The sequence below is a fragment of the Adiantum capillus-veneris genome, chromosome 9 (genome assembly GCF_014529385.1).
Source record: "Adiantum capillus-veneris isolate H3 chromosome 9, ASM1452938v2, whole genome shotgun sequence".
NCBI classification, from domain to species: domain Eukaryota; kingdom Viridiplantae; phylum Streptophyta; class Polypodiopsida; order Polypodiales; family Pteridaceae; genus Adiantum; species Adiantum capillus-veneris.
In genome coordinates, this window is record NC_140939.1 from 93,290,191 (window position 1) to 93,317,619 (window position 27,429).

General features: G+C 44.8%; 1 protein-coding gene across 1 annotated transcript in view; it reads right to left on the reverse strand.

Moving 5' to 3' along the window:
• Positions 1-27,179, reverse strand: part of LOC147450819 (Bacterial sec-independent translocation protein mttA/Hcf106) — a 34,555-nt gene extending 7,376 nt beyond the window's left edge. The window contains exons 1-2 of the mRNA XM_086519845.1: positions 27,011-27,179; positions 26,558-26,796 (exon numbers count right to left, since the gene is read on the reverse strand). Coding sequence (XP_086375971.1) covers positions 26,558-26,796; positions 27,011-27,110 — 339 coding nt within the window. The 5' untranslated portion in view covers positions 27,111-27,179. The remainder of the gene's footprint in view (positions 1-26,557; positions 26,797-27,010) is intronic.
• Between the last annotated feature and the right edge of the window lie 250 nt (positions 27,180-27,429).

Genomic DNA, 27,429 nt, shown 5'->3' on the forward strand with positions numbered 1-27,429 from the left:
ACCTTGCAAGGAAGGGGATTGAGTGTATTTAAGAATCATAAAGTAACGTCTTAAGCAAGTTGGAAAGAAATATCCTAAGTCGTCTTTTAGAATGTATGGTCCATTTCCTGTCATTAAAAAGATAAATGAGGTTTCAATGAAATTGCAATTGCCTAACTCATGGTCAATGCACAACGTTTTTCATGTTTCTTGGTTAAAACTGTTTCAGGGAACACCTCCATAGGACATTTCCGAAGAAGAAGAACCGGAGATCATCGATGAAGCTGAAGTCATGGAGCCGAAGCAAGTGTTGTTGCATCGGTTTGGCCATGGTTCAAAGAAACAAGTCAGACAATACTTTTTGAAGTTCAAGGATCCAAGAACCCATGAAGCAGTATGGGTCGATGAAGAGTTTTTCAAAGATTATCCCAAATGAGTCTTACCATATACCGAGCGACATTTTTCGAGCGAACCAAAAATCCGAGCAAATGTTTTTACGGTATGGGCCCATGTTGTTCTATGTGGTGCGGTTTGAGCCCCATCCTCAACGTCAAGGATGCAGTAGAGTGGGGCATGCCACATAGGGACCATGTCTATTTTTCTTCTATATTCTCTCTCTCTCTCTCTCTCTCTCTCTCTCTCTCTCTCTCTCTCTCTCTCTCTCTCTATATATATATATATATATATATATATATATATATACTTTATAATATTATAGTATCTAAGTCTTATAATTGAGAGAGATAGGTAATGAGGGCATTCAGTAGAGGGACAATGAGGGCTTCATAAGTGCCATGTGTTTAAAGCCTAATTGTTGAGCAATATTGAATTTTAAAATTCACAAAAGTGTATCGTTCCTTGGGATGGTATATATTCATCTCTGAGACTGGTAAAATTGTCAGAAGCCTATTTGTTGAGCCCTCTTTTCTCTCTCTCTCTCTCTCTCTCTCTCTCTCTCTCTCTCTCTCTCTCTCTCTCACACACACACACACACACAGAGTTGATAGTACTCTTGAATGAGAAGAGTGATTTGTCTTAGGCCCATGCCACACTAGGACATGGAAGTACATGCCATGCAAAGGTGGTAGCTAATCATTTGTAGATGAAATAAAAAAGTTAGCCTCTACCCCTTGTCAGAGGAACGGCCTCACATCCTCGGCTAAGTTGTCCAAGGCGTAGCCAACTATAGAAAGTGCATGCGGGAGTTCATTTTAGAGGAAACAACCCTAACAAACAACGTCTAAGCCAGAGTTTTAACCACATGCGTTACTCCCATTTGCTGAGAAATATGTGCAGCTTTTGTTTTTAAGTCCAATTTGACAGCATTATTAACAACCATCAGCAAAATGAGGGTGGGACGGGTGTCCTAGTGTGACTCTCTCTCTCTCTCTCTCTCTCTCTCTCTCTCTCTCTCTCTCTCTCTCTCTCTCTTTTTTTGGAAAAATCAGGGCTGTATATTACAGAGTACAAGATAATCCCCAGCGGATGCCAAAATAGCCTATCACGTGGGGTGTACAAGCTGAATGTAAGGTTGAGAGCCACTATAGTGACAACTCGACTAGAATAATCTCATGGTGGTCTGTATGATGAGTGGAGGAGAAACCACTGAGGAGGCGCATAATGCCATGTAATCTGTCCACCTGTAAGTGTGAAGAAGAGTGGAGATCGTGCCCAACGCCGAAGGAAATCAAGTCGACGAGCCTCGGCTGCTCTAGATGTACCTGAGGAGGAATTCCACTACCAAATGAGGGTGTGAATGACGTCCAGCCAAATGGCAGTGAGGATATCCGGAAGGAGCTGGGGTGCCGCACTGAGAATATGAAGACAACGAGCTCTCCAAACATTCCAGAGTGCAATGCTAGTGATGACTGAGAAGATTTCATCACGTGTCTGAGGATCCCCCTGCCAAGCAATCTGTGGTAACATAGCCAAAGTCCCTCGTCGGTAACCAGTCGTGGTAAGCATAAGAGCTGGATCTCTGTCTGAGCCCTCGTAGAAAAGATGCGGTCCGGGCATCGGCATCAACCAGGAAACAGATCCCCAAGTCAGAAATCCATGCTGAACACCAGCTCTGCTAAGTAAAAAGCAAACTGCTAGCCAAACTGCATGAGAAGACGAGCATGACCGAAGGCAGTGCGCAGGTGACTCTGGTAGGCGCAAAGAACAGCGAGTACATAACGGATTGTGACCCATAGAAGCTAACCAAGTCCCAATTGGAAGTCCTGAATGTGCAGTCATCCACAAGAAAAAGGAAATACGACGAGCCACATGTAAATCCCAGATGGCTGACCAAAATTGCCGTAGATAGGCATGTGAGAGACCTGAATAACCAGAAACGCATATGAGTGGGCTGCTCTAGGTGTTGTCTCATCAATGCGAATCTTCCAATTCTGACTGTGTACTCAAAGAATGATACATGTGCGCTGGTGGGGTTAGAGTGAGGCCAATGCCACTCTCCTGGGTCCCAATAAAGTTGAGATAGGGCACGACCCTCCCACACCCAAAGCCTCCAAAGTGCAGCATCAACGGAAGCGAAACGGGGGTCAACACAACGACGCTTCCCGCGGGAGCCAACTACTCGTATGGCCTCCCAGCGAGCATTGGGGTAGACAAGGCGCGGAGAGGTAGTAGCATATGTCAGCCTAGCATGCATCCCCGAAGAGTAGTCAGTATGAACTGTGAACAACATGGTGTCCAAACGAACTAATTTCTCTCTCTCTCTCTCTCTCTCTCTCTCTCTCTCTCTCTCTCTCTCTCTTCAATGTGTATAAAAATTGAAAAGAAATAAGTGAGACTCTCTCTCCCTCTTTTTGTAGTTTTTTTTTCCCTCAAAGAGTGTGCACCCAGGGGCAAGGGGGGGGGGCTTTGGGGGGAGAAATTTTTTTAACACGCTGAAGAAGTTAAAAAAGAAAATTAAATTCCCATTTGCATTCCCTACAAAGAGAGAGAGAGAGAGAGAGAGAGAGAGAGAGAGAGAGAGAGAGAGAGAGAGAGAGAGAGAGTAAAAAAAAGGTATAGAGACTTTAGTATAATGTCGGTAAGATTTTGGGAATGCTTCTTTGAAGCGAATCTAGGAAGATCCCTTGGCAATCAAGCAAGAAAAAGTGTGGCTCTGGTGACAAGTGGTGGAAGAGAAGATGAACGATGCCTTACGAAGGGAGAAAGGAATGGTGGCAGCAAACTCGAGCTCTACGAAGGTGCTAGATGCGATGCCAACCAAGAGCTGCACGAGGCAGCCAAGGGTTCGAGGGGTTGCGAGTGGTGAGATAAGTGTCGACACATGAGGGACAAGATGTGCACATTTCTTTTTTATTATAATGGAGGCATCGTACTCTTGACGAGCATGGCCTTGCAGTTCTATGGTTACCATAGAAGACTTGGGGTTGCGTGCACTAGGGTTCGACCCTCCCTTGCTATGGTGGTGCCTTTGGTCGGTTCATGCATCTTCTCTCGGAAAAGGGGTAGAATTATCTCGTAACATTATTCCATAAGAAATCAAGATGGAGCGCATCCTTAGAGAGAGAGAGAGAGAGAGAGAGAGAGAGAAAGTTTTTCAAGGAAAAGTGTGGCCTTTGTTTACTCTTCACTCCATAAAAGAAAAGAGAGAGTTTCTTTTTTAAAAAAAGAACTCCCCTCAAAGGATCTGCGGCGGCGCAGATCCTTTTAGCGGAGTTCTTTTTTTTATAAAGAAACTCTCTCTTTTATGAGTGTGAAGACTAAAGTCACTAGGAGTTTTTTCCTTTACTCTCTCTCTCTCCCTTTGTAGGGAATGCAAGACTATTAATTTGTTATGGAGATTTTTGGAATCTCCCAAATTTGAGAGCAAAGGACATAGCAAGCCCCATGCATGTGTGCTCTCTCTTAATTCATAGAAGATGCTCTCTGCACAGATAAAGTGATTCACTAGGAATCGCAATCGTGGGCTCTGAACATGTCCTCCTTGACTCACTAGCATCTCCTCTATGGACCCAGTATTAAATTTTCCTATGCCTGCTACTTTCTCTCGCTGTTGGCTTCATAACATATCTTTGCGCCTCTTCTTGCATGCCACCTTCTTCTTGCACTGAGGGAGCACACACTCACCTAGCTTGAAGTCACTACTTCTTGTGTTGTACGAGCAATTTGTTGCCTGCAGATAGATCGCCGTTACCCCCTGCACTCCTTATCACAGTAAACTCTAGCAGCCTGCACTTTCTCACAGTCGCAAATGTGAGAGAGAGAGAGAGAGAGAGAGAGAGAGAGAGAGAGAGAGAGAGAGAGAGAGAGAGAGAGAGAGAGATTATGCGCTCCTTGCAAACCAACACATCCAAAAGCTAATGTTCTCCATTGTAACCACCGTCAAGCAGACACAATGCACCACAAGCCTGTCAGATACCATCGGGATGAAGGAGCAAAAAACTTGAAGCGCCCACCCTCGCACCGACGCACATCGACTTTGTGTGTCTCTCCGTCCTCCATGTGCCAATCTGCTAACTCGAGTGGAAATTCCCAAACTACCCCCAATATTTTGTCATAAATTCCCAAAATGCCAAATTTCTCCAAGAATAATTTTTTTGTCGCTTTTCATAAGAAGATTGATTGTTTATCAATACAAGATGCTAAAACTAGAATTTGAGTCTGTTGTGCACGCGGTAAAGATGAGTTGCCATTTTAGACATAATTGCCTTTTTTTTGCCAAGAGATTTGCGACAAATTACATATGGTAAGCATCTGAATTGTAAAAAAGGAATAGAAATTAGAAAATCTTGAACAATCCAACCAAAATAGACACAATGGTATTTTGCAATTTGAGGAGAATTTCCTCGAATTAGAGGGGTATTTTTGTAATTTTCCCATTGAAAAATATCTCTCCCTCTTTTTCTCTCTCTGTCTTTGCCCTCTCACATATCATCTCTCTCTCTCTATCTCTCCACCTCCACCTCCACGGACTGAGATCCTTGCCTTAATCAACTTTTCTTTTGATGTCAACGAGGATATCTTCAAAGATACCCTCTAATTCAACCCAAAAGAAAATTGGCAAGACCTAGGTAGCTCCATCTTGATTTCTTAAGGTGGAATTAGGCAAGATTTCCCTACCCCTTCTCCTAGAGCAGACGCACAAACCAAGCAAAGGCACCACCATTGTAAGAGAGGTCTTCTTTCTTCAATGTTTATTTTAAAAAAAACTCCTTCAGAGGGTCTTCGCCGATGCAACCGACGCAACCCTTTGAGGGAGATTTTTTTAATTATATAATATGACACAGAGAGAGAGAGAGAGAGAGAGAGAGAGAGAGAGAGAGAGAGAGAGAGGACGCTAGACGGAATGATACTAGCAAGGCATCACCGTGTCTTGCATAAAATAACAATCTCACCCTGCCTCTATAGTAAGGCCACACATTCTTAAGAGTTGGGTGGAAACACTTCCCATCACCGACTCATCACATGTTTTCCAGAAGCAAGCTTAGAGAGAGAGAGAGAGAGAGATGCCTCCCAAAAAAAATTGTTATAGCCCTTGTCCCCCAACAATCTTTGCACCTCAAGAGTTATCCAATGTCAGGCTTTCTAGCACCTACCTCTTGCCTAGCATATCTATTCTTAAATTTAACCGCCATCCTTAGGAGGTTTAGGGTCAATTTATTTAGTCTCTCAAGTGAATAATGAGTGATTTAATGAAACGAGTGACTTGCAGAAACTCTTGGCTATGTGTATTTTGATAGAGTGCCTCTCACTAACTCGCTCGAAAAAGTTCACTCGAAGTTTGGGATTCCTCATCCCAAATTGTTGGCAACCTACAAGGAAGCCATGCAGATCGGTACCAGTACCTCACTTTAAAAAGGAGGAGATGTCACGTGCACATCTAACCCTATGTGCATGTGGACAAGCTACTTCATGACAAGGGTTCAGTTAGCTTAGCTTAGGAAGTGTTCTGGCACTTTTGTGAGTCTGTTCGCAGACCGTGCATGTCCAGGCACTTAGAGTAGATGCATATCCTCTGGTTGCACACAGCATGATCATCAGCATTACCATCAGATTCCATCATGAGCATTTTTCAGTGCACAGAACCTATTTTCCCTATTTTAGCCATGTTTCACTTATTATTAATAAGTGACTTTGTTGGGAGACCGGGTAGGACAAATTGGCTAAGGATATATATAAGGAAACCTAGCGCTAGTAGTTTCTGGCAGAAGAGACAACAGATACCAACTGAAGGTGCACCTTCTCAACAAGTCCAGCAAGAGGACCTAGCGTTTTCAGCCACCAAAGACCAGCCAGCGTTTTTCATCAAGTGCAGATCAGCCCCAACGTATTGCAGTTACAGATCAGCCTGGCAATAGCAGTTCCTCAGCAGATCAACTAGCGTTTTCAGATTTGCAGATCCACTAGCGTTTTGCAGTTTCTTGGCGTCACTTCAGCCCACAGCATCAGCGTTTTGCATTTTCAGTGATTAGACTCCGTACCGCAGCCCCCAAACCTCGCAGATCTCAGCTTCCCGCAACAGATCCTCGCCGCACGGTCAGATCAGCAAGCGTTTGCAAATTCAGCCCGCTATTCGCACATTTCAATATCTGCGTTTTTCAGCGCGTCGTCGTCGCCTCTTCGTCATCGCCGTCATCACTGACATATAGTCAGAATTCAGCAGATACAAGATTTGCAGATTTCAGCCCGTCTCGTGCCGTCCTTATCGTCGTCGACATCGTCGGCAAGTCCATCGCATTGTAGAGATTTGTGCAATCAATAGTAGACCGCTCTAGAGAGTGGGGCCTTTGGAGGAGGGTTTGACAACATTCTGGTGTCGTATTCTTCTCTCTCTATCTCTCAGTCTCAACACCTTCATTCATAGTGTTTACCACTTTGTTTGTTATCATTTGCACTCTCTCACTAAAGGAACGGAAGGCTCTCCCTTCCTTGATTAAAAGGAACCCTTGAGCACAATTTGGAGCACTCATCTTGAACAAAGTTCAACATTCACTTCCGTTGCACCTTACAGCCGTTCCTTGCCCTTCATCTTCTTTAACCTTGCCTTTTCAAACCTTAACAGAACCCAATCACCAGGTGACAACAGCAATTCACATCGCTGACGATCAGCAGGCTTTGCCTAAGTCTTCTCCCTGCTTTGCCTAAGTCTTCTCCAAGGCAACTTTAATTTTCTTGTACATTTCATCCATGTTCTCTACATATCGATCTGCCTCAAAAATCTTGTCCTTTGTATGCAAAATGGGAGGAACCTTTTTGCTGCCTTCAACAATCTTGAAAGGAGCCTTGCCAGTCGACGAATGCACCGTATTGTTGTACGCATACTCAAGCATAGGCAAATACTGTTCCCACTTGCCCTTATTATCTAACACACAGCATTTCAACAGATCCAAGACAATAGAATTAGCCTCTTCTGACTGTCCATCAGTTTGTGGATGAAATGAAGACGAGAACTTGAGCATAGTACCCAAGTTCTCAAACAATCCTCTCCAAAACAAACTTGTCATGCGAGAATCACTGACAATCGATTGTGGCATACCATGGTACTTAAAACACATTGTACATGAACAAGCGTGCAATCTGATCAGATTTTATTTTCTTCCTGATAGGGATAAAATGGGCTTGCTTGCTGAACCTACAGATAATGGTCCATATACCATCATTCCCTGTTGGGGTTCTTGGAAGATCAAAGATAAAATCCATAACAATGCTTTTCCATGGCTTATCCGGAATCGGCAGTGGTTGTAACAACCCTGGTGCCTTTTGCCTGTCAAACTTGACCTTTTGGCAAATCAGGCATGCTCGCACAAAGACATCCACATCTCTCCTCAAGGTAGGCCAATAGAAGAATGTCTCTACCGCTTTAACTGTCGCATCAATATCACGATGCCCTGCATACGATGGGACAGGACTTTCTACCATGACCTTATGTCGCAATGGCCTAGTGACACAAAGTCTTCCATGCATCATCATAAAATTATCTCTGAGGAGGTAGTGCTCATGATGTTGCACCTCTTGCAACTGTTCAAAGATCCTTGCAAAATCTTCATCAATAGCATATTGTTGCTTCATGTCATCCGGCTCATGATGATAAGGAATTGACACTGCTCAAATTTGTGGCTTCCTTGATAACGCATCAGCCACAACATTCTTCTTGCCTTCCACATGCATAATCTAGAAGTGGAAAATAGAAAGAATGTTTGCCCATCGCATATGCTTTTCGGATAACTTTGACTGTGTCAAGAAGTATCGCAAGGTCTAATGGTCTGTTTGGACAACAAAATCAGCACCTAAGAGGTAGTGCTTTCAGTTAGAAAGTGTTGCTAAATAAACTATTTTCTTATTTTCTCGAGTAATTTCTTTTTATCGAAATTAGGATATTTAGAGATGTGCACTTGAGCCATAAGGTTAGGAACTGTAGATCTACTGGAATTATTAAAAGCCATCAGGAACGGAAAACTCTGATGCGTCATATGATAGGTGACATTAAGCATCACGAAGGGGTTTTACCGTTAGTTCGGTGGGAGAGACCGGGAAACGAATATTCCTGATGCGTCACGTGATGGGGTGACGGGAGCATCGGAAAGGGAATATCTCATGGGTCTAGCAGGAAACCCGAACTGGAAAGAGGAATACGCGTAAAGACGCAAGCACAAGAATAAAGATGGGTTCAGAGAAGCTTTTCTTAAAAAGCGGAATATTTTAACGAGTTTTTCGGGAAGAGCATACGCTTTCCTGCAAGGAATCTATGTTTGCATTGCATTCGTGCATGTGGTTGCATCCAGGGACGCCTAGGAAATGTTGTGCAAGGCATTGTTTTTAACTTATAAGGTTTTATTGAGTTTTTGAACAGGTTCAAACCAATTTTAAAAATATGCCGGCCGCCCACTTAATAAGTGGGCAGCCACTTAGAAAATAAAGCAACAAAACCAACCAGCGAATTCTCTCCCCCTATTTCGGGTAAAGCAGTGCGCAACAAAAAAAAAAAAAAACCAGCCACGATCTCTACGCGAGCAGCTATTCGTGCCGTGGCCAAGGAGCTATAAAAGCACCACATGCCCTCACTGAAAGGGAGGTTACCAACGTCAGCAAGAGAAGACTCTACCGCAAGAGATCGCGAGACTACGAAGCACGGAAGTCGCTTTTCCCGTGCAAGAGCGACAGGTATCTATTGTGGATTCGCCATACAAATTGTTGTCGCGTGTTTGTGTGTGTGTTTCCAGGTACTTCATCGCGAAGGAGAAGCGAGAAGGCTTCGGCCCTACGCTTGGGAATTCCGGGAACGGAATTCGGAAATTGTCTGCGGAGTCTCGACTCCGAGTACAGACGAAAAAAGGATTGAGAGCTCGTCTCTCGGATTTCCCTTACGGGAAGGAACGACCATTGAGTCAAAGATTTGGAACGAAGGGGTTTTTCTCCGGTTCTTGTGCTTATAAAAAGATTCTCCCTAATAAAGGATTCTCTTTAAGGGGGGGGACCAGCCCATCTTCTGGTCCCAAATACTGTGTCCAACTTCTCCCTCAACTTTGTTTAGTTGAAAGATTATTTATTTTCATCTTGTTGATTATTCGTGTGCGCTCCCGTTTGTGACAGTGGTATCAGAGCTCGGATTCCTCTCTTTCTCTGCAAAGAAGGACGATTCCGGGAAGGAACGGGAAGAACCATGACAAGCCACGGAAGAACCGCTGAAGACGAACTTCAGCAAGTGCGAGCCCAACTCGCGGAATTGCAACAACTCATTTCGTTGCCGGCTGTCCAAAAGGCTTTGGACGGAATCAAGAAGCCACAAGGAACGGATGCCGATGGGCGTCAGGAAAATCCTGTTAATGGAAGCAACCAACAGGTGGATGGTGCGGAAAAAGGTGCCGAAACGCACAAGGGATCTCCGGATCAGGATAAACGGCCTTCTAAGAGCAAGGGCCAGGAAAAAGAACTCTCTCTGCTTAATGAAAGCAAGGATATCTCTCTCTCTTCTCCATCATACTCTCCGGATTATACTACTACGTCTACTTCTCATACAGTATCTAAATCTTCTCCCAAGAAGAAAACTCCTACTACTTCCCTACATGCTACTAAAGAGAAGCCCCACTTCAAGAGGGATAACCGCAGACGTCACCGCAAGATGCGGATTTTCAAATCCGGTGACAAGGATGTGAAGTTTGATAACTACACAGGACGGAGAGATATCTCCAAGGCACTGTCTTTCATCAGGCAGTTTGAAGTTGCTTTTGCCAACGGAAACTTCACAGAAAAATCCAAGTTGCGTCATGTTGGGATGCATCTAAAGGAGACTGCAAGCAACTGGTGGCTAGCCAAAATTCTGGAAGGTACTCAAGCCAGAACCTGGGCTCAATTCAAAGCTGAATTCTATGAACAATTTCTTCCACCGGATTTCGAGAAGGACATTCGGAAGGAATGGGACTGGCTCGCCCAGAAGGAACAAGAGAAAGTCACGGCTTATGTTGACAAGTTTTGGTCGGTTCTTCTAAAAGTTACGCCTTTTATGAAGATTTCCGACGAAGAGAAGATGCGAAAGTTTGAAGCAGGTCTTCAACCACCACTTCGGAAGAGCATGAAGGTGTACCCACATGACACCCTTCAACGGATGATGGAGTCGGCAATCATTGCCGAGGATTTACATTCCACTGGTACCCCCAGACGGATGGAACATAGCACATACCGTGCAAGGCAAAGAGCGGTCTATGATAACCATGGCAACCAAGGTAAAAAGTGTTTCCCAGAGGATCCGGATGAGCCTAAGAAGCCAGAGGGTACTGGAAAACGGCTTAAGTATCTCACACCAAACCAAGTACAAACCTTCAAAGAGCAAGGAAGGTGCTTCTACTGTGATGAAAAAGGACATATGAAGCCCGACTGCCCTGTTCGGCAGCAACGGCAGGAACAAGCATCTTCGAAGAGGGAACAATCGAAGAAGGAACCCGCTCCACCGAGCTTGAATTCCATTCCTGATGTGCAAGGGAATACAGAAACCGAGAAAGGGAAGCGCCAGCTCCTTAAAGGCTGGGGATCTGTGAATAACCAGCGGGTGTTGATCCTCTACGACCCTGGATCGACGGACAACTTCATTTCACTGGAAACTGCAGAACGTTTGGGCCTTACACCGGCTCAGCTTGGAACTCCAGTCACTTCCGGATCGGCATTTGAGGGGTTGACCACCAATGCAACTCCCGTGCAAGGACAACTCAATCTCCGGATTGGTGAATACAAGGACCGCGAATGCTTTTTGATGGCACCTATCGAGGGATGTGATATCATCTTGGGTATGCCATGGCATTACCATATGCAATCGGTCCCAGATTATGTAGAAAAGACCCTCGCTTTTGAGCATGAGGGCAAGAAAATTAAAATTTTTGCTGATGCAGGGGATTGGCTATTCCCTATTGTAAGCCATATCTCCATTAAGAAGGAAATAAAGAAGTGCGTTTTTGCTTACTTGATTTTCGCACGTGAAAGAGATAAAACTAATGAGGGTTCACTCTATAGTTTGGAAATTAAACGTTTTCAATTTCTTGAAGAGTATAAAGATTGTTTCACGGATACTCTACCAGACAAGCTACCTCCGGAACGTCCGGAAGATCATCGCATTGATCTTGTACCAGGTAGCTCTCCCCCAAACCTACCCCCTTATCGGGTTAGTCTTGCTCAGCAAGAGGAAATTTTGAAGCAAGTCAACGAGCTTCTGGAAAAAGGTCTAGTACGACCAAGTACTTCGCCTTACTGCTCTCCAGTTCTACTGGTGCAGAAGAAAGACGGCACGTTTCGAATGTGCATAGATTATCGATCTCTAAACAAGATCACTATCAAGAATCGCTTTCCAATACCCCGGATTGATGATATTCTCGATAAGCTGCAAGGAGCAAGCATCTTTAGTCGCATTGACTTAAAAAGCGGGTATCATCATATATGCATAGCCCCTGAAGATGTCCATAAGACTGCCTTTCGCACCACTTTTGGACTTTATGACTTTGGTAATGCCGTTTGGCTTGACCAATGCTCCTGCCACATTCAATCGAATGATGGACCGAATTTTCAGCCGACACCGAGCTTTCACATGAGTGTTCTTTGATGACATACTCGTCTTTTCAAAGACCGAGGAGGAACATCGGAAGCACTTGGATATAGTGTTTCAGGAATTGCGAAAGCATGAGTTGCATGTGAATGAAAAGAAGAGTGAGTTCTTCCTCACTGAGATACACTATCTCGGCCATATAGTCTCACACAACCAAGTGAAAATGGATCCCGCAAAGATCCAAGTCGTGCAAGATTGGCCAACTCCCACTACGGTACATGATGTACGAAGTTTTCTGGGATTGTGTTCTTACTATCGGAGGTTAATCCGAGGCTTTGCTCAAGTAGCAGGACCACTTAGTATGATCGGCATAAGACGCCTGGGTTACTCCAACCTTTACCTGTGCCTGATCAACCCTGGGAGAGTATTGCCATGGATTTTATTATGGATCTCCCAAAGACTCAAACTGGAAATGATGCGATCTGGACTATCGTGGACAGATTTAGCAAGCAAGCTCACTTTATTCCAGTTAAGAAAACAATCAAAGCAGACCATATGGCTAGAATTTTTCTAGCACAGATCTTTAAGCATCATGGGCTGCCCAAGTCTATTGTGAGTGATCGAGATCCTCGCATGACAGGCAACTTTCGGCGTGCCTTGTTTGATAACCTTGGCACAAAGTTGAATTTTTCTTCTACATATCATCCTCAAACGGATGGGCAGAGTGAGATCGCTAATTCCACAGTATTGGATATGCTGAAATCTTATGTGTCAGAAAGACAGTCTGACTAGGAGAAGTATTTGCCCCTTGTTGAGTACGCGTATAACAATACCGTACATTCGTCTACGGGGAAAGCACCTTTTGAGATTCTTTATGGTAAGCCTTTGCTTCCACCGATCCTTGTCACTAAGGATAAGATTTTCGCAACAGATGAGTTTGTCTGAGATTTGGACACGGCCTACGGGCAAGTTAAGAGAGCAATTTTACGCTCTCAGGAAAAACGTAAGAAAGCTGCGGACAAGCACAGAAGGAATCTGGACTTAACAGTCGGTCAATTAGTCTTACTCAAGTTTGAGAAGGCAAGACTAAAGAAACAAGCGACTCATAAAGGGAAAGTGATAAAACTTTCCAATCGCTATTATGGGCCGTTTAAGATAATTGACCAAGTGAACGATGTGACGTTCCGATTAGACTTACCATCTAATTGGAAGATCCACAATGCTTTCCATGTTAGTTTACTCCGGCCATATGTCAGACCGCCTCCAAGTCAGCCTATTGCTGAGGAACCTCCTGAGGTTGAGGAAACAGAAGAAATACTCCAACCGGAAAAGATCATTCATCATCAGGAGCGGCCACTTAAGTCCGGGAAGATTACACGGAAGTATTTGGTAAAGTTTAAGAATTATTCAACTCTAGATGCTCAGTGGATGACCGAGCAGGAATTAGCACCCTATCCCGAGGTTCTAGAAGGATATGTACAAGCACTACAGTTGAGGACAACTGTTGAGAAGCCAGAGGGATGTTGCTAAATAGACTATTTTCTTATTTTCTTATTTTCTCGAGTAATTTCTTTTTATTGAAATTAGGATATTTAGAGATGTGCACTTGAACCGTAAGGTTAGGAACTGTAGATCTACTGGAATTATTAAAAGCCATCAGGAACGGAAAACTCTGATGCGTCATATGATGGGTGACATTAAGCATCGCGAAGGGGTTTTACCGTTAGTTCGGTGGGAGAGACCGGGAAACGAATATTCCTGATGCGTCACGTGATGGGGTGACGGGAGCATCGGAAAGGGAATATCTCGTGGGTCTGGCAGGAAACCCGAACTGGAAAGAGGAATACGCATAAAGACGCAAGCACAAGAATAAAGATGGGTTCATAGAAGCTTTTCTTAAAAAGCAAAATATTTTAACGAGTTTTCCGGGAAGAGCAGACGCTTTCCCGCAAGGAATCTATGTTTGCATTGCATTCGTGCATGTGGTTGCATCCAGGGACGCCTGGGAAATGTTGTGCAAGGCATTGTTTTTAACTTATAAGGTTTTATTGAGTTTTTGAACAGGTTCAGACCAATTTTAAAAATATGCCGGCCGTCCACTTCACAAGTGGGCAGTCACTTAGAAAATAAAGCAACAAAACCAGCCAGCGAATTCTCTCTCCCTATTTCCGGTAAAGCAGCGCGCAACAAAAAAAAAAAAAAAACCAGCCACGATCTCTACGCGAGCAGCTATTCGTGCCGTGGCCAAGGAGCTATAAAAGCACCACATGCCCTCACTGAAAGGGAGGTTACCAACGTCAGCAAGAGAAGACTCTACCGCAAGAGATCGCGAGACTACGAAGCACGGAAGTCGCTTTTCCCGTGCAAGAGCGACAGGTATCTATTGTGGATTCGCCATACAAATTGTTGTCGCGTGTTTGTGTGTGTGTTTCCAGGTACTTCATCGCGAAGGAGAAGCGAGAAGGCTTCGGCCCTACGCTTGGGAATTCCAGGAACGGAATTCGGAAATTGTCTGCGGAGTCTCGACTCCGAGTACAGACGAAAAAAGGATTGAGAGCTCGTCTCTCGGATTTCCCTTACGGGAAGGAACGACCATTGAGTCAGAGATTTATAACGAAGGGGTTTTTCTCCGGTTCTTGTGCTTGTAAAAAGATTCTCCCTAATAAAGGATTCTCTTTAAGGGGGGGGACCAGCCCATCTTCTGGTCCCAAATACTGTGTCGAACTTCTCCCTCAACTTTGTTTAGTTGAAAGATTATTTATTTTCATCTTGTTGATTATTCGTGTGCGCTCCCGTTTGTGACAGAAAGCGCATGAATCACGGCCAAGAGCTCTCTCATAGACTTGCATAGTCTTCTCTGGCCCTTGCAAAATTCGGCTTTCATAAGCTACTACCCATCCATCTTGCATTAGCACTGCTCCGATGCTACTGCCAGAAGCGTCACACTGGACCACAAATGACTTCCTAAGGTCTGGCAAAACAATTGTTGGATCTGAAGTCAACTTTTCCTTTAAGAGACTAAAAGCTGAAATCCCTTTATGGGTCCATCTGAAAGTGACCTCTTTCTTTTGCAATGTGTGAAGAGGTGATGCTCTTTCTACAAAATTCCTGATAAACCTTCTAATAAACCTTCTATAGTAGGAACACAATCCCAAGAAGCTTGGTACATCGTGCACAATCTTCAAGTCTGGCCATGTCTTAATAGCTTCGACCTTTGCTGGATCCATTTTGATACCATACTATGTGGCCAAGAAAGTGGATCTCTTCCAAGAAGAATTCACTTTTCTTAGGATTGACAAGTAACATGTGACTGCGTAGCTCTTCGAACACAATGGTCAAGTGACGCCTATGCTCCTCTTCATTCTTCGAATAGAATATCATGTCATCAAAGAATGTCCCAATAAACTATTGATGCGAGCAGAAAATCCGGTCCATCATTCTGTTGAACGTGGCAGGAGCATTTGTAAGACCAAACGGCATCACTCGAAACTCATAGACTAAATGTCGTTCTAAACACAGTCTTGTGCACATCATCTGGCCTTATACGAATCTGATAGTACCCACTCTTAAGGTCTATCCTGCTGAAAATTGCAGCACCCTCTAAACGATCAAGAATATCATCAATCCTTGGAATAGGAAACCTATTCTTGATGGTATTCTTATTCAATGCACGGTAATCAATACACATGCGCCATCAGCCATCCGTTTTTTGTACTTGGAGCATTGGGGAGCAAAAGGGTAAAGAACTAGGCTGGATCAGCCCCTTCTCTAATAACTCCTCAACCTGGCCCATAATCTCTTTCTGCTACGCCGCACTAACCATGCAGGGAGGTCTATTTGGTGGGCTATACCCTGGCATCAAATCTATCCGATGGTCCTCAGATCTCTCCGACAGCAATTGCAACTGTAATGAATCAGAAAAACAGTCACTAAACTCTCGCAAAAATGCTGAGCTTTCTTTATCTAACACAAATAAATTTGATTGACAATAGTCTGAGACATCACGTGCAAACATCAAGTACACAGAACAATGATTCATTATTACAGAAGTGATAGCCGAAGCAGATAGAATAGGGACAAACTCCCCTTTGAGCTTTACATCCAAAACATGAGTTTTTCCCCTATGCTAAAGGGTGATCGTCTTGCCGAAGGCATCCAGCACGCCATTCACTCTAAACATCCATGGAATTCCAAGTAGCGCATCGCACCCTTCCAATGGCATGATATAAAATCCTTTTGTGTCTACATATGACTGAATATGCAGACGCAGCTGTCCAATAATGGGAGTAACACACTCTGAGTGGCCAGGACATGCCAACCCTGCCTCTACCGTGTACCCCATCTCTTCAGCTCTAATGCCCAGCTTCATAGCTAACCCAGGTGAGATAAAGTTTTCTTTGGCACCTGGATCAAAGAAGATGAGTGTCGTCTGAACTTTAACTTTACCCCATGCTCTGCATAACTCGTTGGCATTTGTATTGGGCCTATCACCCACCATATCTGGCACCAAACCTGCCGTGGGTTTAGGCTTCTTGCCTTTCTGGTCCTCTTTATCATCTAAATCAGCTGGTCTTTTCCTTTGTGGACAATTGGTAGCAAAGTGACCAGGTTGCTCGCATATAAAGCATTTGTTTTCACCCATTAAGACCTTTTCCTCGAGCGACTTACGCACAAAAGGCTTCCTTTTCTGTTTCTTTGCCTATGCTCCAGAAGTCCCGGCTGAATCCTTATCCTTGTTGGCCTTTTCTGACCGTTGTGACGCTTCAAGAACCATTTTCACAAAGGACTTCTTTGCTGAATTTTTCTTTTGCTGGCCTCCTTTTTCGTTGCTCGGAAACCCACTTTCCTCCCCTTTCAACAAGGCAAGACCAGTGTTAGCATCTTCCATGAGTTGGGTGAGGGTAGCCACTCTGTTCTTGGTATAGTAGTCCTGAAGCCCTCTAGGCAGCCCACAACAATACTTCTCTATCTGCTCTATCAATGGCACAAATCTGTAGGAAGTTAGTGAGAGTAACGCTTTACAAAACTTTCGATTGTACTCCTGCAAGCTCTTACAAAGTTACAAGTAGCCGAAGTAAGCTGGTACCAATCCGTCATGACGTCAGCTTCAAATTCATTTGACAACGAAACAGATGTAAACATTTCCTTGAAGTAGACCCATGTGGCGGGTGTCTGTCCTTGCATTAACAATGTCGTCCATCATGTAGGCGCATTGTCTTTCAAGAAAGTGGCAGCTTTCATGACCTTAGAGGCCTCTGTAAAATTCCCTCCCACATAAGTTGTATCAAACTGCTGGAGGAAAGTAAGAGCCTTTGCCTTATCCTCGAAGCCGCTGAAAATGCTAAACTTCACAGCTGCACCACCTTCTTTGTAAGCTTTCGGCTTTTCCAGTGCCCCGAAATTGTCATAAGGAATTGTCTGCAACATGGGCACTGTAGTAGGGATCATCGGTACGTCTTGGTCATTGACATTTTGCCTCATAGGTGCCATATCTGGCTGCTGCCCAGAAAAACCAGCCATGCCAAAATGACCCTGTGGCGCCCCAAACTGGCCCTGGTTGCTCTGAAAGCCTTGTTGCATGCCAATGCTACCATACATGGGGTTTGGCATCATGCCTTGCATACCCCCAAACATTGTTCCTGGCATGTACGGCTGGCTTCCAGGCGCATAACCAGCCATACTCTCGAACACAGATCCACCCCCGAAATACCCAGGATGTACCGTGGGTGGTGGAAAAACTGGATGCATTGCCTGGTAACCAGTTCCCTGTCCATTCAAGACAACATGCGGGCTCTGAAAGGTGGCGGGCTGACCTGGCATAGCCTATGGAATAGGCATCCTAACCACCTGTTCAAGGACGGAGGAACCTCTTTTGGAGCCCCTGACTCCGCAACATGCGAGTGTTCCCTATCCTACTGAGACGCATGAAGCACTTGGGCTTGAGCCTCATCAAGCTCTATTCGCGGTATAGGTTGCCTATTTTGCTGTGGCGTCGGTGGCGCTTGCAAGAACTCCATACACCTTGGGTTCTGCACCAATCGCAAAAACACATTCACCGCGGCAACTAACTTGAGTCCTGAACGCATCATCCTCAAGTTGCCCAGTCATAAAGCCCTGTACTAGAGGAGCATTCTCATTAGGAAGAGGTGCAGACAGAGGTGGCCGTGAACTCTCTCCAACCTCAAACACCATAGGAATTTCCTGCCGGTCCTGCGAGGAGGAACCCTCTTCTATAATGCCTTTCCCTTTGTTGGTCATAGTGCAATCCCGCGTTCTTGTACTATCTGTCTTTACCCAAAACAACCGAGGCTCAGTTCTTGAGGAAAAAGTGATTTATGTCCCGACAACGAAACCATGAAACCGGCCCGTAGGGCGGTAGACTTTGGCTCTCGCCCGAAATTCTTTACTTTAGACACGCACACAGAGAACTTTGGAAAGGTAACCTACGACGGGAATTAACACTAAAAGCACACACACGGCTCGTGTCACAAACGGGAGCGCATAACAATATAAAATATACTCAGATAAATAGAATTTATCTCTTATTATTGAAGCCAAAGGATATAGAGAGAATTAGATAGAGAGAGAGAGTGAGAAGATCGACACAGTAGTGGGGACCAGAAGATGGGCTGGTCCCCCCCCCTTAAAGAGAATTCTTTATTAGGGAGAATCTTTTTACAAGCACAAGAACCGGAGAAAACCCCTCCGTTCTAAATCTCTGACTCGATGGTCGTTCCTTCCCGTAAGGGAAATCCGAGAGACAAGCTCTCAATCCTTTTTCCGTCTGTACTCGGAGTTGAGACTCCGCAGACAATTTCCGAATTCCGTTTCCGGAATTCCCAAGCGTAGGCCGAAGCCTTCTCGCTTCTCCTTCGCGATGAAGTACTTGCAAACACACACGCAAACACACGACAACAATTCGTATGGCAAATCCACAATAGGTACCTGTCGCTCTTGCACGAGAAAAGCGACCTCCGTGCTTCGTAGTCTCGCGATCTCTCGCGTCTTCTGGCGGTAGAGTCTTCTCTTGCTGGCGCTGGCAACCTCCCTTCGGTGAGGGCATGTGGTACTTTTATAGCTCCTTCACCACGGCATGAATAGCTGCTCGCGGAGAGATCGGGGCCGTTTTTTTTTTTTCCAAAAAAAAAAAGAATCGTGTTTTTTTTTTTTTTTTTTTTTTTGGTTCTACCCAAAATAGGGAGAGAGAATTCGCTGGCTGGTTTTGTTGCTTTATTTTCTAAGTGGCCGTCCACTTATTAAGTGGACGACCGGCATATTTTTAAAATTGGTCTGAACCTGCCCAAAAACTCAATAAAACCTTATAAGTTAAAATCAATGCTTTCACAGCACTTCCTAGGCGTCCCTGGATGCAACCACATGCACGAATGCAATGCAAACATAGATTCCTCGCGGGAAAGCGTTTGCTCTTCCCGGAAAACTCGTTCAAATTTTCCGCTTTTTAAGAAAAGCTTCTCAGAACCCATCTTTATTCTTGTGCTTGCGTCTTTACGCGTATTCCTCTTTCCAGTTCGGATTTCCTCTCGACTATGGATATCCCCTTTTCGATGCACCCGTCACCCACCTTGTGACGCATCAGGAATACCCATCACCTAGTCCTTTCCTACCAAACTTACGATACAATCCCCTTCACGATGCTCTATGTCACCCATCCTATGACGCATCAGAGATGTCCGTTCCCGGATGGTCGGATACTTCTTCCCGATGCTCCCTGTCACCCATCCGATGTGACGCATCAGAAGTACCCGTTCCTGGTGGCCTTACAGATATTCTCGTTCACAGTGCTATCGTCATTACTTTGAATGACTCACTAGGAATACTCTGTACTCGAATGTCTCCAGTGAGAAAAACCCTCACTTAAAATTCCAATAATTCATTTAGAATTATGTTTCCTTGATGTTCCAAGCGAGAAAACCCTCTCACTTATAAATCCAATAATTCATTTAGAATTATTTTTCTGTCAGATAAAGCCAATTTAGCAACATCCCTCTCACTTATAAACAGTTGTCCTCAACTGTAGAGGTCCAACTGAACTGCCGGGGAGAAACCGGAAAGATTCCAAATCTTGCTCAATGGTGAGTTGAGCTAGTCCTTTCTCAAAAGAGAACTTAAAAATTAAATTAAACAAAAATTCAAGAATTCAATACTTACCTTACCGCTTCATGTCCTTCCTCTAGTACCTCGAGGATATCCTTCACCATTCATCAAACTTACGAGCCATGTAAGAACTCGTCATTCGCGTCTCTCCAACAGATTGGAAGTTTCCTCATCCAAGAATCTGTTAACTCAATTCCACCTTCTCAATCCCAAGAAGAATAATCCTCCTAGAAATCAATCTAGGTATCTGTCTTTGCGCATAATGGTGCGCTGTTAGTCCTGAGGGTATTAAACCTCTTGTGGCCTCCCACATAGGGAATGCCCAAATCATAGAGTATTAATCTCGATGTCTTCCTTCACAAACAAAGTATGGGATCACCTTAAAGAAGGTTCTTGTTTCGGGCCGTCGCTCAACGTAGGCGGACGGTTCCAATCCGAAGATTCCTTGTGCACGGCGGCACTTCCTTTCAATCTTTTCTTCCTGTAAGTTATTACCACTAGCAGTGTTCTCGTGACGCCTACTAGCGTCTCTTCCTTGCAGAGGCCATCCTTGCAAGCATCTAGGATTCCTCGCAAAATCTTAGGCATATAAAATTCTAGCCATACCATTCTGTGAACATAAGTTCAAACTTGGCCCACTTAAGAGTGAGCCCGCTTTGGATCTCAAGGATGTTCTCCCATATGTGGTTAAGGTAATTCTTACCATTCTAAAATGGTTGGCAAATTGTACTCTTACGAACATAATAGTTCGAATTTATTCCAGCAGCGTGTAAATGCTACTTGACCTGCTCATGGAGAAACATATACCGCAACCAAAAGTTGTTACTGTAATAATAAAAGCACATAGCGTACTCAATAATCAACGACCATCAGAAAACCTCTTCTCTGTAGAGAATCCTTCTACCGAACACATCTAATTCTCGTGTCGGAATATCCTTGCGCATAAAAAGGCGCTCAAGAGAGTATAACAAACTCTCGTCCAGTTCCTTGGCATAGGTCTGCATCTTCGTGTGTTATCCATGTACCCAAAGGTGTACATAATTCTTAAGCTGTGTTAGAGTTTTGGTGAACCTGGGAAATTACCTTCCCTTCTTAAGATCCTTAGAGCGAAGACGCTCAACTTGACGATCCCTTGGCTCGATCTTAGAGCAAAACCCGCTCATTAAATAACTAGGATTTCAATCCTTGGATTCCTCGAGCACAGGCCGTAGTCGTCGCTTGTTCCTTCTCTCATAAAGAGACTATTCATTCATTTGTGCGAAAAGCACTACCATGTCCTCCCTGACCGGGTAGGGGGTGTGGGCTTAAAGAGTATTCAAGCTTAATGAAAGCTTTTCTTTGCTTGGACTTGCTCGTATTTCTATTGGGCAAACCGATCCCAATCTTCTTGGATGCCTTCCTCAAAGCGTAGAGGAAAAAAATTCAGCCTTGAATTGAATCCAAGTCTTATTGTAAGTTCCTTGCAAAGCTTTGGTATACCACCAAGTACTTGCAATCCCCTTGAGGTGTTTGGTCACATGCCTTACCTTTGACGCTTCTCAGAAATTGCCGTTTGCAAAGGCAACTTCATACTGTCAAATGAAAGCGGTAGCTTTCGGGGCATATTCTCTTCCGTCAAAAGTATCAAACTTGATCGGAGGGTTTTGAGGTCTAAAGACCTTCTTCATATCCTTCCTGAGATGACGGGATTTCTTGGCTATGGTTCTGGATTGATGTTCATGGATATCTTCTGAATTCTGAAGGATCTCGAGCATTCCGCTCCTTGGATTCTCTAGGTTCTTGAGCATCATGCTCTTGTTGCCTTCTCAGAGAATCCCAAGTCTTGTGTCCACTTCTTGCAGAGAGAAAAAAAAATTCCAACTCTGCGAGCTTTTTCCTTCAGGACTTAGGTTTCCGCCTGCTTACTTCTCTCTTGGCTTGTCATGGCTTCTTCCCGTATCTTCCCAGAGTCGTCCTCCTTTACAAAGAAAGAGGGGAGACCATGCTCTGATACCACTGTCACAAAAGGGAGCGCATAACAATGTAAAATATACTCAGATAAAGAGAATTTATCTCTTATTATTGAAGCCAAAGGATATAGAGAGAATTAGATAGAGAGAGAGAGAGAGTGAGAAGATCGACACAGTAGTGGGGACCAGAAGATGGGCTGGTCCCCCCCCTTAAAGAGAATTCTTTATTAGGGAGAATCTTTTTACAAGCACAAGAACCGGAGAAAACCCCTCCCTTCTAAATCTCTGACTCGATGGTTGTTCCTTCCCGTAAGGGAAATCCGAGAGACAAGCTCTCAATCCTTTTTCTGTCTGTACTCGGAGTTGAGACTCCGCAGACAATTTCCGAATTCCGTTTCCGGAATTCCCAAGCGTAGGCCGAAGCCTTCTCGCTTCTCCTTCGCGATGAAGTACCTGCAAACACACACGCAAACACACGACAACAATTCGTATGGCGAATCCACAATAGGTACCTGTCGCTCTTGCACGAGAAAAGCGACCTCCGTGCTTCGTAGTCTCGCGATCTCTCGCGTCTTCTGGCGGCAGAGTCTTCTCTTGCTGGCGCTGGCAACCTCCCTTCGGTGAGGGCATGTGGTGCTTTTATAGCTCCTTCACCACAGCATGAATAGTTGCTCGCGGAGAGATCGCGGCCGTTTTTTTTTTTTTTTTTTCAAAAAAAAAATCGTTTCTTTTTTTTTTTTTTTTTGTTCTACCCGAAATAGGGAGAGAGAATTCGCTGACTGGTTTTGTTGCTTTATTTTCTAAGTGGCTGCCCACTTATTAAGTGGACGGCCGGCATATTTTTAAAATTGGTCTGAACCTGCCCAAAAACTCAATAAAACCTTATAAGTTAAAATCAATGCTTTCACAGCACTTCCCAGGCGTCCCTGGATGCAACCACATGCACGAATGCAATGCAAACATAGATTCCTCGCGGGAAAGCGTTTGCTCTTCCCGGAAAACTCGTTCAAATTTTCCGCTTTCTAAGAAAAGCTTCTCAGAACCCATCTTTATTCTTGTGCTTGCGTCTTTACGCGTATTCCTCTTTCCAGTTCGGATTTCCTCTCGACTATGGATATCCCCTTTTCGATGCACCCGTCACCCACCTTGTGACGCATCAGGAATACCCATCACCTAGTCCTTTCCTACTGAACTTACGGTACAATCCCCTTCACGATGCTCTATGTCACCCATCCTATGATGCATCAGAGATGTCCGTTCCCGGATGGTTGGATACTTCTTCCCAATGCTCCATGTCACCCATCCGATGTGACGCATCAGAAGTACCCGTTCCTGTGGCCTTACAGATATTCTCGTTCACAGTGCTATCGTCATTACTTTGAATGACGCACTAGGAATACTCTGTACTCGAATGTCTCCAGTGAGAAAAACCCTCACTTAAAATTCCAATAATTCATTTAGAATTATGCTTCCTTGATGTTCCAAGCGAGAAAACCCTCTCACTTATAAATCCAATAATTCATTTAGAATTATTTTTCTGTCAAATAAAGCCAATTTAGCAACAGCGCGGAAGCCAGAATGCTCCGAGCAGGCACCAACAACCTGTAGGCCCCAAAATTGGCGCCCCTTTCGGTATTTCTTTATACTTTAAGAGGGTAAATTACAGGAAGAGTCATGGGAATTCTTTACGTGTATCCAGCTAGATACCACCTGTTCTCACGAAATTTTGGCAGCATAACAACCCCAAAACTTTCCCGAAACCAATTCCCCTGCTGGAACTCGCTTCCACTGACACAAACCCTCTGATTTCTGCCCAAAAACAGTAAATTCAGCTTGCTGTATTTACTGGCTTTTGCCCTGTTTTCAGCCCTAAATAGTCCCTGAACTGTCCTCTAACAATGGGGCACTATTCCCAATGGTTATGGCATCCGTATGGCTGAAAAACAGTCCAAATTCAGCGCATAGCAGCGCTGAAAACGCACCTGTACGGTGAGGTTATCACCCTCACCAGTTCCTACTTTTGGAGCAGCAGTTAGCTACTCCTGTTCTTGCTCAGAGAGGCTCTTGCCTCAACAAAAACGCATATGACCACACAGTTGTACATGAGTCAAATGAAGAGCCCTCTTGTGGGGCATCACATTACAGCACGTAGGGGGGAGAGAGCAGTGTGAGGTGTGCAGGGCATGACTTCTTGCACCACACTGTAAATGAGAGGGAAAGCTTGCAGTCAATGGGTCTTAACCTGTGACAATCTTGCAAATGAGGCCTTCCCAACTAGAAATCAAGCGCCCTCTTCTTCTGCATGAGGAAAGTGCACTAGAAAGTGCCACTTGGCACATTCACAGGCAATTTCCCGCTTTGGGCTTCTTGCTTGAAAATCTCCCGACTGGTTGCCCAATTGACTTTGCGGCAAAGTTCTGAAATGTTCTCCCTTGTCATTCCGAGGGTAATGACGCGAACAGATTTTATGGTCCAAAATAGCAGTTCCCTAAATTTTAGGGGATGCTTCCGTTGGACTCCCACTGGTCATCTGACTATCTATCCCCACTGGGACCGCATCCAAAAATGCAACGTGGCCCAGCTGTCGGGTACTTTCCCTCGGTGACCCCACCTTGGCACCATGCCTTTATTGAGTTCACTTCCTAGTATCCACCAACTTGCTAAGTGCGATGGGGGGACCTACATGATCTTGAAATGAGCCTAGACATCCTCTTACTATACGAGTTCCAGTGCCAACCAACTTCCCGTCTGCGGGTGAGACCACCGTTCACATTGGCCATACAATGTCCGACCATTTACAACTTAAAAAAGAGGGTCTCAAAAATTAAGCAAAAAACATTAAAAAGAAACCAACAACTAAGGTTAGCAGTTGCCACGTCCTCGTGACATCCATGCGGTCTCTCGGTGACTGCTGCAACTTACTGTAGCTTCTATAGTGCAGACTGTGTAGTCTGGCTTTCCTTGTCTCAAAGGACGTTTACAGTGCAAATTGCTACATCTAGCCTTCCTGGAGTTTTTCACAGCTTAGCCACTTGGCCACATTGGGTTACAGATTCACACGTATTAACGGGCTTCCGGTCATTCTCATGACAGTTCCTGGGCTTCTCCATTTTCTCCAGACGGTTTGACTATAGACACCACAGATCCTATTGGGCAGGAGACTTGCAAGTCTATTGACACTCCTTTCACGACAAGGAGTTGTTTTCCCACTCAGTTCGGGACCTTTGTGCAGTATCTTCACACTGCCTCGGCGGAGTACCGCAGTTTGCTACACTGCTCGTGACAAGACTTTACCATGGAGATCTTTTGGAGGTTGTGACACCCCAGATCCTGTTGGACAGGACACTTGTAGGTCTATTGGCACTCCTTTCACAACGAGGAGTTGATTTCCACTTAGTTCGGGACCTTCACGCAATATCTTCACACTGCCTCGACGAAGTACAGCAATTTGCTACACTGATCGTGACGGCACTTTACTATGGAGATCTCTCGAAGGTTGTGACACCCCAAACTACTGCTACACTCATGGAGTATTGTCCTTTAGTGGACATGGCAACAAACATCTTCATCATTTGCCTCACATCTTCGGCTTCACGCGGTTTGTTCAGCATCCGGTGCTGAGAGGGGATGTTAGATTTACACCATTCTACTGCTTCACAAGCCTAGGGCATACATGTTCGGCTAGTGTGCCACCAGGCTAGCCACCCATACTTGCATATGCATATATACTGCATTGTCCGGCCGCCCACATCTGGGCCAGCCGCCCGCCTTCTCTTGTCTAGGCGCTCTTATGTTTCTTTTTTCCTCTTGCTGGGTCATGGGCTTTTATCTTGCATTGCCCTACCTCCCCTTGGGCACCTATATATGGAGCCCGGGGGGCACCGACAGTCCTAGTCTGACATATGTTGTAGTTGCAAGTCTTGTGGTTGATGGTAGTCATGGGGGCTGATCGCCCCCTCCTCTCACACCTTGCGTCTCTCTCTCTTCTGCACACGCACACTCTCACAAGAGAGAGACCCAAGAATCATACAACAAAATAGCAAGAATGAGGGGCAAAGGGTCACTTATATACTGATACAAGTGACATAGGGCAGCCCCCATTTAGGGCCGAGTGGCTCAAATAAACCTGCCACATCATCAAAATATTGACAAAGTGGCACGAAAAGCATAATGCTTGCCAAAGCAAAGAAAATGAGTCTTAAATGAAAAATTCATTCTCTCTCAAACAACCACCTTGCTCCATTTTCACAGACTTAGCCCCATTAACCTCTATAATTCTAGCTGCTTTGGCAACTTTCTCGGTGATTTTGGCAAGCTTGAGTGATAAAACTTTTTTCTACTCCTTGTTGGCATGTCTGAATATCATTCTTAATGTACTGGTTTCTTTCTTACTTGCTTGGTCAGATGCTGATTGTAGTAGGCCAACCTCACTCACGATGTGAGTACGCAAAAATGCTTACTTCCCACCACACACCCAGTTCTCCATAAAGTAGAACCTGTCACATGCTTCAGAGAAAGAATAGTAACCAACCTGCTGAAAACTTTTAACCGTTTTTCCCAAGCTTTTGCCTATCTCAGGAAGCTTCTTTGGCCCAAAAATGAGGGCTGCAACACCTGCAATGACAACAAGCTCTGGTACTCCAAGGCCAAAGAGTGCATTCACGTTCACAGCACCACGCTTGCTGTGGTTTGACGACCTTGTCCTGTATTGCAGCGCAAGAGACCGAAATCCATCTCTAGCAAAAGCGCTTGAGCCAGACGTATGCAGACCTGCACGAAAATCAAAGGCATATCGCCTCACTCAATATCCGCATCTGAAAAATGTACAAGCATTTGCAATGTGAATGACCATGCGTGTGTGAGTATGGAAACCCACTTGCACGTGCTCGAGCATGAACAAAGCTACTGACATTGTGTGTGTGTGTTGTAAAAATGATAACTTAGAGAGTAAGCGCAGAAACAGCAATAAGCTGCAAGTACATACCTGAAGGTAGAAAGGAGCTGCAAGCAAGGCCTGCTCTGCTGGGGCTAGGGTTCGACAGGACGGAGAAAGCAGACGGCGTAGGCGTTGCGAGTGCCATCATCGTCGCACCAGATAGAATGTTGAGTGTAAATTTCGATTTGGCTTTTGAGAGTCGAGCCTGTGACTCTCTTTCTAATCTCTCTCTCTCTCTCTCTCTCACTCTCTCACTACAACACCTAAAAGCCGCTTGCATGTGCTTGATATGTGACACTAGCCGTCGGCATTGCTGGCGATCGTTTTGACACCGGATATTGTGCATGTGATCTCTCTCTCTAGTAGCGTGCACATGAGACATTTCAGCTGCGATCGTTCGCACCACGAACGTATTCAAATCGGTTGGTGCTTTGCGCACATGGTGGCAGACGTGCTTGCAATTGTGG